This window comes from Mobula birostris, chromosome 8 (assembly GCF_030028105.1).
Source record: "Mobula birostris isolate sMobBir1 chromosome 8, sMobBir1.hap1, whole genome shotgun sequence".
In the NCBI taxonomy this organism is placed as follows: Eukaryota; Metazoa; Chordata; class Chondrichthyes; order Myliobatiformes; family Myliobatidae; genus Mobula; species Mobula birostris.
In genome coordinates this window covers 49,552,037-49,566,214 of record NC_092377.1, presented here as the reverse complement: position 1 = coordinate 49,566,214, position 14,178 = coordinate 49,552,037, and the positions used below count along the sequence as shown (strand labels likewise).

Below are 14,178 nucleotides of genomic sequence, written 5' to 3'. Positions count from 1 at the left end.
TGTTAACTCTAGAGACGGTTGCATGTGAAAGTCCCAGGAGACCAGATTCTGAGATACTCAAACCACTCTATTTGACACCAACAGTCATATCACCGTCAAAATCATTTGGGGTCACATTTCTTCTCCATTCTGTTGTTTGGTCTGAACAACAACTTAACATCTTGACCATGTCTGCATGCTTTTATACATTGAGTTGCCGCCACGTAATTGGCTGATTAGATATTTGCATTAATAAAAGGTATTGTACAGGTATACCTAATAAAGTGGCCACAGAGTGAATGTACCACAAGTTCCAATTTATGGCCCAGAATTGCCATTAGGATTTCTCAGTGCATTGAGGGGAGATTTCACTTCCTGCTGCTGGAATAGAGAGCATGTGTCATTAGGACAAAAGGATTTGCCAAGTTTGCTACCTTCTTTAAGACTTGAGGGATAATAAATTGATGTTACATTTGTGGCTACACATGTGAACTCAGAGCTTCTGATGAACTTCAGAAATGACCACACCCTTTTGCTTCCACCACAAACATAGTGGTAAGACTGTGATCAAATATTGCAAGACCTGACCACCATACAGACTTGGAGCTTCATGTGACAGATTACCATTACGATACATCTGTGCCTACAAGTGTAGACTGCAAGGCTGTTCCTCAGTTAGGCTGATGATGGCTGCCTATCTCCAACCCTACGACTCAGTTTGAAACATCACTGCAGCCATCTTGTTACCACTAAGTTATTTACTTATTTAGCGATACAGTGTGGATTAGGCCCTTCTGCCCTGTGAGCCACACTGCCCCATCATCCCCCATTAAATATGATTAACCCTAATCTAATCACAGGACAATTCACAATGTTATGATATACTTGTAAATGTACTCGTGAGCAGACGGTTAAAGCTGGTGCGCATGCACCGTTGTTTTTGTCTGAAATATCTGTCTCGAAACAACCATTTAACCTACCCGGTACATCTTTGGTTCAGAACAAACCCACACATTCCATGTGGAGGAGACATACGGAGACTCCTTACAGAGCAGCAGCGGAATTTAACTCCGAATATCAGAACACCCTGAGCTGTAATAGCTTTGCGCTAATAGCTACACTACTGTGGCTGTAGTTGAATATTGCGGTTTGATCTGTTCCTGTCTAATTATGTGCGGTCATTCCTTTCAGCAATGATTGAGCGGTTGTACGTTGACTTCTAGCCATGGTTTCAAAGACATTCAACATTTAATGTCAGAGAAATGTATACAATATACATCCTGAAATGCTTTCTCTTCACATACTCCCATTAAATCAGTTGGATTTAATGGGAGTATAATGTAGTTTAATGCTGATTAATTTCAATGGATGTGAAATTTCTCATCTTAATATACACTAATGGGGCATTCAATATCAACTTCAAATTAAAATACACACAAGCACTTGCATGAAGTGCAAGTGTACCACTGGCACTGGAACATCACAACTCCCCTCATCCTTCCCAACAACCAACACCCCCCCCCACCCCACACACACAGCTCTCCCCACTATAACGCCATTTGTGTTCATGCATTTCTAATCTCTCATTCAAGAAGGATATATTGGCCTCAGGTGCACTGAGACAGATTCTGCAAAAATAACACTAGGACTAAAAAGGTTTGATAACGTGGAGGTTGAATGTCAAAAATTGTGTGGGGATCCATTCTAAATAATTACTGAATTTTATAGGGTAGATAAAGAAAAATTTCCTCTGGTGGTGAGCAACCAGATTTGGAACAAGGCAAATAATATTAAGACTACAGCCATGTCATTTAGGAACAAAGTGAAGAATTAGTTCTTCACACTGAAATCTGGAGCCTGAAAAAAGGCTGTGGTTACAGGTCAATTGAAGCTTTCAAGATTAAGAGCATAGGCTGTTTATTAAGTACAGTATATGAAGGAATAAAGTGGGTATGGAGCAGCCATTGTAGGACTGAATGGTGAAAGCAAACTCCTGTAGTTCCAAAGTTCCTTTCTGCATTGCCCCCATTAACAGTGATGCTAATGTTTTCAACATACAGTGTAAATGAAATTTTATCGATAACATGAGGTGCAGTATAAAAGTGCCACTACCATTCATGTTTTGAGAGAATTTCAGAGTGAGATTGAGTTGCCCACTAATTCAATTTGCTTGAAAATTGCTCAAGCTCTTGCAGTGTATTTTAATATATCTTGTATGTATTTTCCTTTGAAAGTTGATTCACTTACATTGTGCTGAATCATACCTCATAATGAAAGTACAGTAGTTCTATTTTCCATTTTTAGTGACTGACTATTTGGATGTAGTAATGCATGTGTGGAATGTTGCCAAATTGTCCTTAATTGGTAGACCATGGTTAGACTTCCCTGAAGGCAGAACATGCATTGTCCTTTGATATATAATAAAATGATAGGTACAGAATGTATAATTATAGACGTAAAATTATATCACCATGAAGAGAAGGAATTTTTTCGACATCATGTTTCTATATAGAGATGCAATAACAATGAAATGTCTCAATTTAGAGTTCTTATTAATCAGATGTGGATTTCTCAATGTTTTATGGAGAATTTTAAGACATTCATTACTGCGGTTCATAAAATTACTTTCATCTGTGTGTTTTCATGCATGTGCATTTAGATTCTCAGATCTTTCAGCAGATCCACAAGTGAGGATGGAAATAAATCAAAAAGCAATTGTGTTCCTGCATAAAAAATAATGACCTTTTAAGCACTAAACGTACAGTCATAATGTTTCCATTTAAGAATTAGTTTTTTTTAAAAAAACAGCAAGTTAAGTCATTTTATTAGCTATGTTAGCAACAGAAAATGTTGGAAGCTCTCAAAAAGCCATACAACATAAATGGGGAGAGAAAAAGAGTTAACATCACAGGTCAATGTTAAGTGAGTTACGTGCAACAATCTTTAGTTTCAGTGCTACTAGAACCCATTTCCTCAATTCTATTCCTCCTTACACAGATGGTGTTGATTGTTTCCAGCATTTTCTTTTTTTTTTAGAGATTTCAGGCATCTGTGTTTGTTTTTATATAATTTTCCTTTTAGGACGACCTGTCCTCGGCCCAGTACATAAGTGCAATGATGAAGAAAGTAAGATAGTGCCTTCACTTTCTTATGAGTTTGTGAAGATTCAGCATGATATCGTCTGATCAGGGAGAGTGAGGAGGTTTTAGAGAGGAGCTATAGGCAGGTAGTCACTCCAGGGCCTGGGGAGACAGAGAAGAGAGTGACAGTCAGGAGAGGGAAGGGCAAGAAGCAGGTGCTAGAGAGTACCCCAGTGGCTGTCCCCCTTAACAATAATTACTCCTGCTTGAGTACTGTTGGGGGAGACTGCCTACCTGGGGGTAGCAACAGTGGTCGCACCTCTGGCTCAGAAGGGTAGGGAAACGAAGAGGATGGCAGCAGTGATAGGGGACTCTATAGTTAGGGGGTCAGACAGGCGATTCTGTGGAAGCAGGAAAGAAATGTGGATGGTATTTTGCCTCCCAGGTGCCAGGGTCTGGGATGTTTCTGATTGTGTCCACGATATCTTGAAGTGGAAAGGAGAACAGCCAGAGGTCGTGGTACATATTGGTACCAACGACATAGTTAGGAAGAGGGAGGAGGTCTTGAAAGCAGATTACGGGGAGTTGGGAAGGATGTTGAGAAGCAGGACCTCAAAGGTAGTAATCTCGGGATTACTGCCTGAACCACGTGACAGTGAATATAGGAATAGAATGAGATGGAGGATAAATGCATGGCTGAGGGATTGGAGCAGGGGGCAGGGATTCAGATTTCTGGATCATTGGGACCTCTTTTGGGGCAGGTGTGACTTGTATAAAAAGGATGGGTTGCACTTGAATCTGAGAGGGACCAATATCCTGGCAGGGAGGTTTGCAGATGCTATTGGGGAGAGTTTAAACTAGAATTGCTGGGGGGTGGGAACCGAACTGAAGAGAAGGAGGAAAGGGAGGTTGGTTCACAAATAGAGAAAGCTTGGATATAGTGCAAAAGGGAGAATAGGCAGGTGATAGAGAAGGGCCACACTCAGACCGATGGTTTGAGATGTGTCTATTTTAATGTGTGGAGTATTATGAATAAAGCGGATGAGCTTAGAGCGTGGATCAGCACTCAGAGCTATGATGTTGTGGCCATTACAGAGACTTGGATGGTGCAGGGGCAGGAATGGCTACTTCAAGTGCCAGGCTTCAAATGTTTCAAAAAGGATAAGGAGGGAGGCAAAAGAGGTGGGGGTGTGGCACTGTTGATCAGAGATAGTGTCACAGCTGCAGAAAAGGAGGAAGTCATGGAGGGGTTGTCTACTGAGTCTCTGTGGGTGGAAGTTAGGAATAGGAAGAGGTCAATTACTCTACTGGGTGTTTTTTATAGACCACCCAATAGTAACAGGGACATCGAGGAACAGATAGGAAGACAAATTCTGGAAAGGTTTAATAATAACAGGGTTGTTGTGGTGGGAGATTTTAATTTTCCAAATATCGATTGGCATCTCCTTAGAGCAAGGGGTTTAGATGGGGTGGAATTTGTTAAGTGTATTCAGGAAGGTTTCTTGACACAATATGTGTCTACAAGAGGAGAGGCTGGACTTGACCTGGTATTGGGAAATGAAGGTGGTCAGGTGTCAGGTCTCTCAGTGGGAGAGCATTTTGGAGATAGTGATCACAATTCTATCTCCTTTACCATAGTAAAGGAGAGGGATAGGAACAGACAAGTTAGGGTAACGTTTAATTGGAGTAAGGGGAAATATGAGGCTATCAGGCAGGAACTTGGAAGGATAAATTGGAAACAGGTGTTCTCAGGGAAACATACAGAAGAAATGTGGCAAATCCTCACGGGATCTTTGTGTAAGGTTCTGCATAGGTATATTCCAATGAGACAGGGAAAGGATGGTAGGGTACAGGGACCATGATGTACAAAGGCTGTTGTAAATCTAGTCAAGAAGAGAAGAAGAGCTTATGAAAGGTTCAAAAAACTAGGTAATGATATGAATCTAGAAGATTATAAGGCTAGCAGGAAGGAGCTTAAGAATGAAATTAGGAGAGCCAGAAGGGGCCATGTGAAGGCCTTGGCAGACAGGATTAAGGAAAACCCCAAGGCATTCCACAAGTATGTGAAGAGCAAGAGGATAAGACACGAGAGAATAGGACCAATCAAGTGTGACAGTGGAAAAGTATGTATGGAACCAGAGAAAATAGCAGAGGTACTTAATGAATACTTTGCTTCAGTATTCACTACGGAAAAGGATCTTGGCGATTGTAGGGATGACTTCCAACCGACTGAAAAGCTTGAGCATGTAGATATTGAGGAAGAGGATGTGCTGGAAAGCATCAAGTTGGATAAATCACCAGGACCGGATGGGATGTACTCCAGGCTACTGTGGGAAGCGAGGAAGGATATTGCTGAGCCTCTGGCAATGATCTTTGCATCATCAATGAAGAAGGGAGAGGTTCCAGAGGATTGGAGGGTTGCAGATGTTGTTCCCTTATTCAGGAAAGGCAGTAGGGATACCCCAGGAAATTATAGACCAGTGAGTCTTACTTCAGTGGTTGGTAAGTTAATGGAGAAGATCCTGAGGGTCAGGATTTATGAACATTTGGAGAGGCATAATATGATTAGGAATAGTCAGCATGGCTTTGTCAAAGGCAGGTTGTGCCTTATGAGCCTGATTGAATTTTTTGAGGATGTGACTAAACACATTGATGAAGGTAGAGCCATAGATGTAGTGTATACGGATTTTAGCAAGGCATTTGATAAGGTACCCCATGCAAGACTTATTGAGAAAATAAGGAGGCATGGAATCCAAGGGGACAATGCTTTGTGGATCCAGAACTGGCTTGCCCACTGAAGACAAAGAGTGGTTGTAGATGGGTCATATTCTGCATTTAGGCCAGTGACCAGTGGTGTGCCTCAGGGATCTGTTCTGGGACCCCTACTCTTTGTGATTTTTATAAATGACCTGGATGAGGAAGTGGAAAGATGGGTTAGTAAATTTGCTGATGACACAGAGGTTGGGGGTGTGTGGATAGTGTGGAGGGCTGTCAGAGGTTACAGTGGGACATTGATAGATGCAAAACTGGGCTGAGAAGTGGCAAATGGGGTTCAACCCAGATAAATGTGAGGTGGTTCATTTTGGTAGGTCAAATATGATGGCAGAATATAGCATTAATGGAGAGACTGTTGGCAGTGTGGAGGATCAGAGGGATCTTGGGGTCCAAGTCCATAGGACACTCAAAGCTGCTATGCAGGTTGACTCTGTGGTTAAGAAGGCATATGGTGCATTGGCCTTCTTCAATCTTGGGATTCAGTTTAAGAGCCAAGAGGTAATGTTGCAGCTATGTAGGACCCTGGTCAGACCCCGCTTCGAGTACTGTGTTCAGATCTGGTCGCCTCACTATAGGAAGGACGTGGAAACCATAGAAAGGATGCAGAGGAGATTTACAAGGATGTTGCTTGGATTGGGGAGCATGCCTTATGAGAATAGGTTGAGTGAACTCGGCCTTTTCTCCTTGGAGCGACGGAGGATGAGAGGTGACCTGATAGAGGTGTATAAGATGATGAGAGGCATTGATCGTGTGGATAGTTAGAGGCTTTTTCTCAGGGCTGAAATGGCTAACACGAGAGGGCATATTTTTAAGGTGCTTGGAAGTAGGTACAGAGGAGATGTCGGGGTAAGTTTTTTACGCAGAGAGTGGTGAGTGAGTGGAATGGGCTGCTGGCGGTGGCGGTGGAGGCGGAAACGATAGGGTCTTTTAAGAGACTCCTGGATGGATACATGGAGCTTAGAAAAATAGAGGGCTATGGGTAAGCCTAGGTAGTTCTAGGGTAAGGACATGTTCGGCACAGCTTTGTGGGCCAAAGGGCCTGTATTGTGCTGTAGGTCTTCCATGTTTCTATATCTAAAACTTTGACAAACTTCAATAGATGTGTAGTGGAGAGTACATTGACTGGCTGCATAATAGCCTGGTATGGAAATAACAATGGCATTGAATGGAAAATCCTACAAAATGTAGTAGATACAGCTCAGTTCATTACGGGTAAAGCCCTTCCCACCACTGAGCACATCTACACGAAATGCTGTCGTAGGAAAGCAGTATCCATCATCTGGCACACATGCCCCCCACCCCCCTGCCACTACCCAGAACATACTCTCTTCTCACTCTGCCATCAGGAATGTGGTACAGGAGCCTTAGGACTCTCACCACCAGGTTCAGGAACAGTTATTACCCCTCAGCCATCAGGAATGTGGTACAGGAGCATCAGGACTCACACCACCAGGTTCAGGAACAGTTATTACCCCTCAGCCATCAGGCTCTTGGACCAAAGAGGATAACTTCACTTGCTCTGTCATTGAAATGTTCCTACAAGCTATGGACTCACTTTTAAGGACTCCTCCTCTCATGCTCTTGATATTTATTGCTCATTTATTTATTATTATTATTTCTTTCTTTTTGTGTTTGCAGAGTGTGTTTTTTGCACATCGGCTGAATGTCAAAGTTGGCGCGGTCTTTCATCGATTCTGTTATGGTTATTATTCTGTGGATATATTGAGTATGTTCGCAAGACAGTGAATCTCAAAGTTGCATATAGTGACCGCTTATGTACTTTGATAATAAATTTACTTGGAACTTTGTGGAGTCAATTATATTTTAAATAAGTCATTTATTGTATTCCTTGCATTTTTGTGCTAATTGTTCCTTTCTTATCCTTTCAGAAATGTACATTCTCGCTCTGCTGGACGACCAACCATTAACCTACTGAAGGAACAAGGTTTAACATTTACATTTTTCTTTTGGCTTCATATGCAAAACCAAATGAAACTGTCATTTTGTTTTCTTAACGTCCATCATATTTTATTTACTCTCATCTTGCTGCATCCCCTTCCTCCCAAGTGCAGTTACCGAGCCTTTTTGGCAAATTTGACATGCTTTAATCTGGTTTGATAACTGAATGACATCTTACATAGCAGCTCTACTATACAAAGGGAAGTAAAGACCTGGACAGAAGGAGCATTATGGGACTGTTCTGAAAACACGGACTGGAACATGTTCAGGGAGGTGACTACCTATCACATTGCCTTTGAATATGCGGGATCTGTGATTGGCTACATAGAACTGCATTGAGGACATCATCGTTATTGAGGACGTCATCTATGTGAGGAAGGGCAAATCAGAAGCCATGGCTGACAGCAGAGGGCCACTCACATCTGAGAAATCGGGATGCTGCCTTCAGATCAGGCGATAAGACGGCTGTCAGGGTGGCAAGCTGCACTTTCCTGTGCTACTAGGAAGGCAAAACGGGATTATTCACAGAGAATATACGACCATTTTAGTAACACCAGAGACATGGGGCACATGTGGCAGGGCATTCAGACCATAACAGAGTACAAGTTCTTGCACGTCAACGACAATAATACCTCTCTTCCTGATAAGCTGAGTTTCTCTTACACACAGTTTGATGCATGGAATGATGTGCCAGTGAGGAAGGCCTCCCCTCCTCTCCAAGGAGCTTGCAGTCTGCCTGGCCTCAGCTGATGTGTCAGGATCAATTCACATAAGGCTGTGAAACCTGGTAATATACCTGGTCAGGTGGTGAGGAACTGTGCAGCCCAGTTAATAGAGGTTCTAGCAGACGTCTCCTACATCTCTCTGGATCAGTGCACTGTCCTCTCAGGCTTCAAGGTGGACACGTCATCCTGTTGGCTAAGAGAGCGACAGTAATCTGCATCAATGTCTATCGGCCAGTGGCACTAACCTCAACAATAATAAAGTGCTTTGAACGGCTCATCATAGATTGCATTAAATCTCATCATCCTGCTACACTGGATGCTTTCTCGTTCTCTTACTGCTTAAATTGGCCCACGGATAATGCCGTAGCCTCTGCACTCCACTATGTCCTGTCCCATCTGAAAAATGGTGCCTCATATACCAGGATACTGTTTATTAATCAGCTTGGCATTTAATATGATCATGTCTCAGAAGCTGGTGGGTAAGCTATCCTCGCTGGGTCTCGACATATCTCTCTGTAACTGGATCTTGGACTTCTTGACAGAAAGTCCACAGCCAGTCTGTGTTGACAGCAACATCTCTAGCTCCATCACGTTGAGCACTGGCACCCCCCAGGGCTGTTTGCTGAGCCCGCTGCTGTTCATGCTGTTGATGCATTACTGCACTGCTGATGCAGTTCAAACCAAATCATCAAGCTCGGCCTCATCAGTGACGATGACACAACTGCATACAGAGACGAGATACAACAGCTGGTAGAATCCAGTGAGCACAAGAACTTGAATCTGAACGTGAACAAGATTGTGGACTTTAAGAAGGTACAGGGTCCTTGGGGCACATAAGCTGCTCCTCTGTGGAGAAAGTTGGGACCACAAGTTTCTGGGAGTGCACATAATGGACAAACTCACCTGGTCCCTCAACACCACCCCTTTGGTCAAGAAAGCGCAGCAGTGTCTCCACCTCCTGAGGAGATTGAGGTGAAAGAGGCTTCCCCCAACCCGATTTTAACCCCTTTTAACAGGAGCACTATCGAGAATGTCCTGACCAGCTGCATCACTGTTTGATACAGGAATTGCAAGGCATCTGACCACAAGTCCTTACAAAGGATTGAGAGGACTGCTGAGAGGATCATCAGGGTCTCTCTTCCACCCATCAGAGATATTTATCAGGAGCGCTGCATACACAGGACTCTTAGTATTTTCAATTATCCCTCCTATCCATCCTGCAATTTCTTTGGCTCTGTAGCATTAGGACAAGAACTGTTAGGATGGGAAGCAGATTTTTCCCCTAGACCATAAGAATACTACCACCACTCAGGTCTCATTACATATGAAGTGTCAGTGGTATCATACTGTTAACTTTTTAAATTGTGTCTTAAATGCACCTTATTATTTGTTAATTTAATTGTGGTAATATTAATTATGTGATGTGTGTTAGTTATATGTACTGTGTTGTGCACCTTGTCCAGAGGAACACATACACTTACTCCTCAATCATACTTAATGCTTCTGGTCCATAGTGTACAAATATACACACTACTGGAGTGCTTTAAAGGTTTGAAATAGGAGACTTTCATGTTATGATTCACACACATACAATCAAGGTGTGCGCACGTACACACTTCACACTTGTCATGCTCCCGTAGAGTCTGACCTGGACCAGGCTAACTTCTTCCTGTGCTGGATCAGGGCAACCCCTTTACTTAACGTGCTCCTGTAGGATCTGACCTGGATTGGAACGCCCCCTTTATTTAAGGTGTTCCTGTGGGATCTGACCCAGATCAGGACACCCCCTTTATTTAACGTCCTCCTGCGGGGTGCAACCCGGATTAGAGCAGCCCCTTTTTTTTTTACACTGCAGCTTTTCTATGTCAGCACCTAAGGTGTTGGTGTAACTTGACTACTCCATACAAGAGGAAATTAATGTTCCAGCAGCTCAACTGTGAACTGCCTAGGATTTAGGACTGATCAGCTACTAAGGCTGAATTTCTTACTCACGCTTAACAAAGTCGAAGGTTAGCCATCATTTACAATAATGCAAATGACCACAAATAAATTGAGTGAGTGTGTGTGTGTTCTGAGTGCAGTTAATTGGCAACAACATGTATACAGTCAAATGAAACAATGTTCCTCTGGACAAGGTGCACAACACAGTACACATAACTCACACGCAACACATAAGTAATATTACCACAGTTAAATTAACAAATAATAAGCTGCATTTACAACACAAGTTAGAAAATAAACAGTATACACCCTATCCTCGTTATATGCGGGGGATACGTTCCTCGCAGTCGACGCATAATGTGAAATCGCATAATGTGAATAATTATTTAAATGGAGAAAATAGGGATGCGTTCCAGAGGGCTTCATAAGTATGCTTTATCTGTAACTTATTCACATTTTCATACCAATACGATACAAAAGCAGTACCACAAGGCAATATTCATATTATATTTCATCAATTTAAGGTAACATTCGATGTAATAAATCATAGAAAGTTAACATACTAGGGTGTACAGTACAGTACTCACCAAAAGTGGCAGGTGTGTTCGCTCTGGGAGATGACTGGTTGTTGTGGTCGTCAGGATCATATCAAGCACAGCAAGGGGTGAAGGAAGACTCACAGAACTCTTACAACTGCCGGCAGCAGGAGATGACACTGATTTGAAGAAAGTGGTGAGCGTTGCTTGCTTGGCAGTATTTTGTTTTTCATCATAAATTTGCTTGTAGGGAAGAAGAGTTGACGGCAGGGAACGACTGAAATGCTGACTCCGTTCTAAACTTGGGTCCATGTCCATCGTCATTTGTGCCAAGTGTTCCGACTTCCACCATTCCTTCACCGTTGGTAAATTCCCGGGATTTTCAAAATCGTCTGTTGCTTCCAGCATCTGAGGGATAGTTCACTGTAAAAAATAATGCCTTGAATATGGATCACACCTTAGTCGTGTGGTTGAACCAGTGATGCTGTGTTAGGCAGCAGGAAACGCACTGTTATGTTAGGATGAACGCTGTTCAAATACTTAGGATAGGCTGGCACATTGTCAAGCAACAAAAGAACTTTAAAGGCAAGATTCTGTTCCTGGCAGTAGTGTCCCAGAGCTGTGTTACCTTCAGTTGATGCTGCACTGTTTATAATTTCCAACTTTTTTTCAAGTGTTAAAGCGGTTCTCTGCCGCTCGGCTGATAGCGCAGGACATGACATCGGATGCTTAGGAGGCATAGTTAAATATTTCAAGCACAAAATCACTGCACCGTAGGTAAAACCAACAAAAGTTTAAGAGTGCAAAATCACGCATCCACACCTTGTGAAAACCAATGCGAGACTGGCAGGAGTGAGATTGTGAGGCGCGCGCACCTGACTTGTATTGGCGGGAAAGCAGTGCTGCTCACATAACTGTGAGTTTTGGACGCATACAAGGAGACATTGGTAGAAATAGGTTCCTCACATAACTGTGAATCTGCATTGTCTGAAGACGCATATAACGAAGATAGGGTGTATCGCTACTGGCACATCATACGTATTGAGACCTGGGTGGTGGTGAACCTCCAAGTAACTGTCATAACTGATTAACTCAACTCTGAACAGACACACATATTCCTCAAACATACTTTATCTTACTTGAGCACAAGGAGAACAACAAGGGCCTTGTCATCACACTGTTCTGAAGTCAGAACAAAAAAAATGCTATTTTTATACAGAATTGCCCTATCAGTTACGGATATTGACAACTTGATAGACTGTGTATGTTTGAATTTCTTACTGCAAGATCAATCATTATTCTTAATATGGTGTTAAAAGTCAATAGAAACTATAAGCTAACAACTGATGATCCTTTGAAGTTAGTTAATCAATTATCCCTTAGTAAGTGTCTTTGTTTCAATCCTTTCATTATATTCTTGTCTTCAGTAAGTGAAACTGGCTCTGGGAACCTGTTGTGTAAAGGGAGAAGAAAGCCCTTAACTCTGAGTGGAATCATTGGGACGCCGTCATGACGGCGTTTTTTTAGCAGGCTTTCTTATTTTTATGAGGCTGAGTTGCTAGCTCGTCACTCAACCCAACACGGATGGAAAGCGTGCAAGGGAGCTGGCTGGATTCGAACTCAGGAGCCTTTGCTCCGAAGTCCGACGCTGATGCCACTATGCCACCAGCCGATTGTAGTCACCATCTACAGGAAGAAAGGCGACCGTAGTGTTTGTGGAAACCACTGAGGAATCTCCCTTCTGTTCACAGCTGGCAAGATTGTGGCGAAGATACTGCTCAGCTGGCTCAAGATCATCTCAGAAGATGTGCTTCCTGAAAGCCAATGTGGCTTTAGGGCTGGAAGAGCAACCTCTGACATGATTTTTACTTTGAGGCAACTCCAGGAGAAGGTGGTAGAACAGCAGCAACAATTGTACATTGTCTTTGTTGAAGTGATCAAAACTTATGGCTGTCCAGATAGGCTGATTAGGATGATCAAGTTGTTTCTTGAGAACATGTCTGGCAAAGTATCTATCGGAGGAGACGTCAGCGAGGCCTTCACCTTCAACCACGGGGTAAAACAGGGATGCGTTCTTGCTCCAACTTTGTTCACACTATGTCTTGCTGCAGTTTTGGAAATAATGGACCATAATTTGGACAAAGGTGTGTACATCAGGACTTGCTCAGATGGAAAATTGCTCAACCTGTCAAGACTCAAAGCCTCAACCAAATCAAGAGAAATATGTGTCAGAGAGCTTCTGTATGCAGACGACTCAGCCCTGGTTGCTACTGATGTTAATGTGATTCAAGAAATTGTAGACCACTTCTCGTTTGCTGTCACTCCTTTTGGCCTAAGAATCAATGTCTCCAAAACCGAACTTCTGTACCAGCCCCCTCCTCTGTGTAGTCCCAGTGAGACCCAACCACCAGTCATATCGGTCAATGGGGTAGTGCTGAAATGTTCTGACTCTTTCACATACTTAGGAAGCGCTGTGACCAACACTAACTCATCAGATCTGGAAGTTGAGAGGAGAATTCAATCAGCTACAAAAGTCTTTGGTGCTTTGCAGAAGCGACATTGGTCTCACCACGATATTAAAATGGCAACCAAGGTCAAAGTGTATAACACAGCTGTTGTACTATCTCTGCTTTATTCAACTGAAAGGATGACATTGTATCGGAAGCACATCAAGAAATTGACCAAGACACAATACAGGCATTTATGCCAAATATTACACATCAATTGGCAAGAGAGGGTACCAGATGTGGAGGTGCTCAAACGTGCTGGGACAGTCTGCGTAGAATCGCTCATTACAACCTCTCAGCTGCGTTGGACTGGTCATGTCACAAGAATGAGCGATGATTGTTTACCCAAAGCTATTTTCTATGGTGAGCTACGTGAAGGAAAGAGGAAGCACGGTGGTCAGAAGCTGCACTACAAAGATGTGCTCAAGCGCCACATGAAGAACACTCACGTGAATGTCAACACCTGGGAGAAAGATGCTTTGGACAGAAGAAGTTGGCACTGCATTGTCAAGAAGTCAATCCCAGCTATCAAGGAGAAAAGGCAGAAGTATATGAAGCAGGTCATGAACGCAGACATTCAGTGCTAGACCAGTCAAAACACAAATGCAACCGATGTGGGAGACAGTGCCGATCCAATGCTGGTCTTGTGGCCCATAAATGTGCCTGCAGAGACTAA

At 42.9% G+C, this 14,178-nt stretch overlaps 1 protein-coding gene across 3 annotated transcripts in view; it reads left to right on the top strand.

Moving 5' to 3' along the window:
- LOC140201296 (putative deoxyribonuclease TATDN3) overlaps positions 1-14,178 on the top strand; it is an 82,955-nt gene that overhangs the window by 46,127 nt on the left and 22,650 nt on the right. For all 3 annotated transcript variants that reach the window (XM_072265161.1, XM_072265160.1, XM_072265162.1), the window contains one exon: positions 7,724-7,779. In XM_072265161.1, the coding sequence (XP_072121262.1) occupies positions 7,724-7,779 (56 nt within the window). The remainder of the gene's footprint in view (positions 1-7,723; positions 7,780-14,178) is intronic.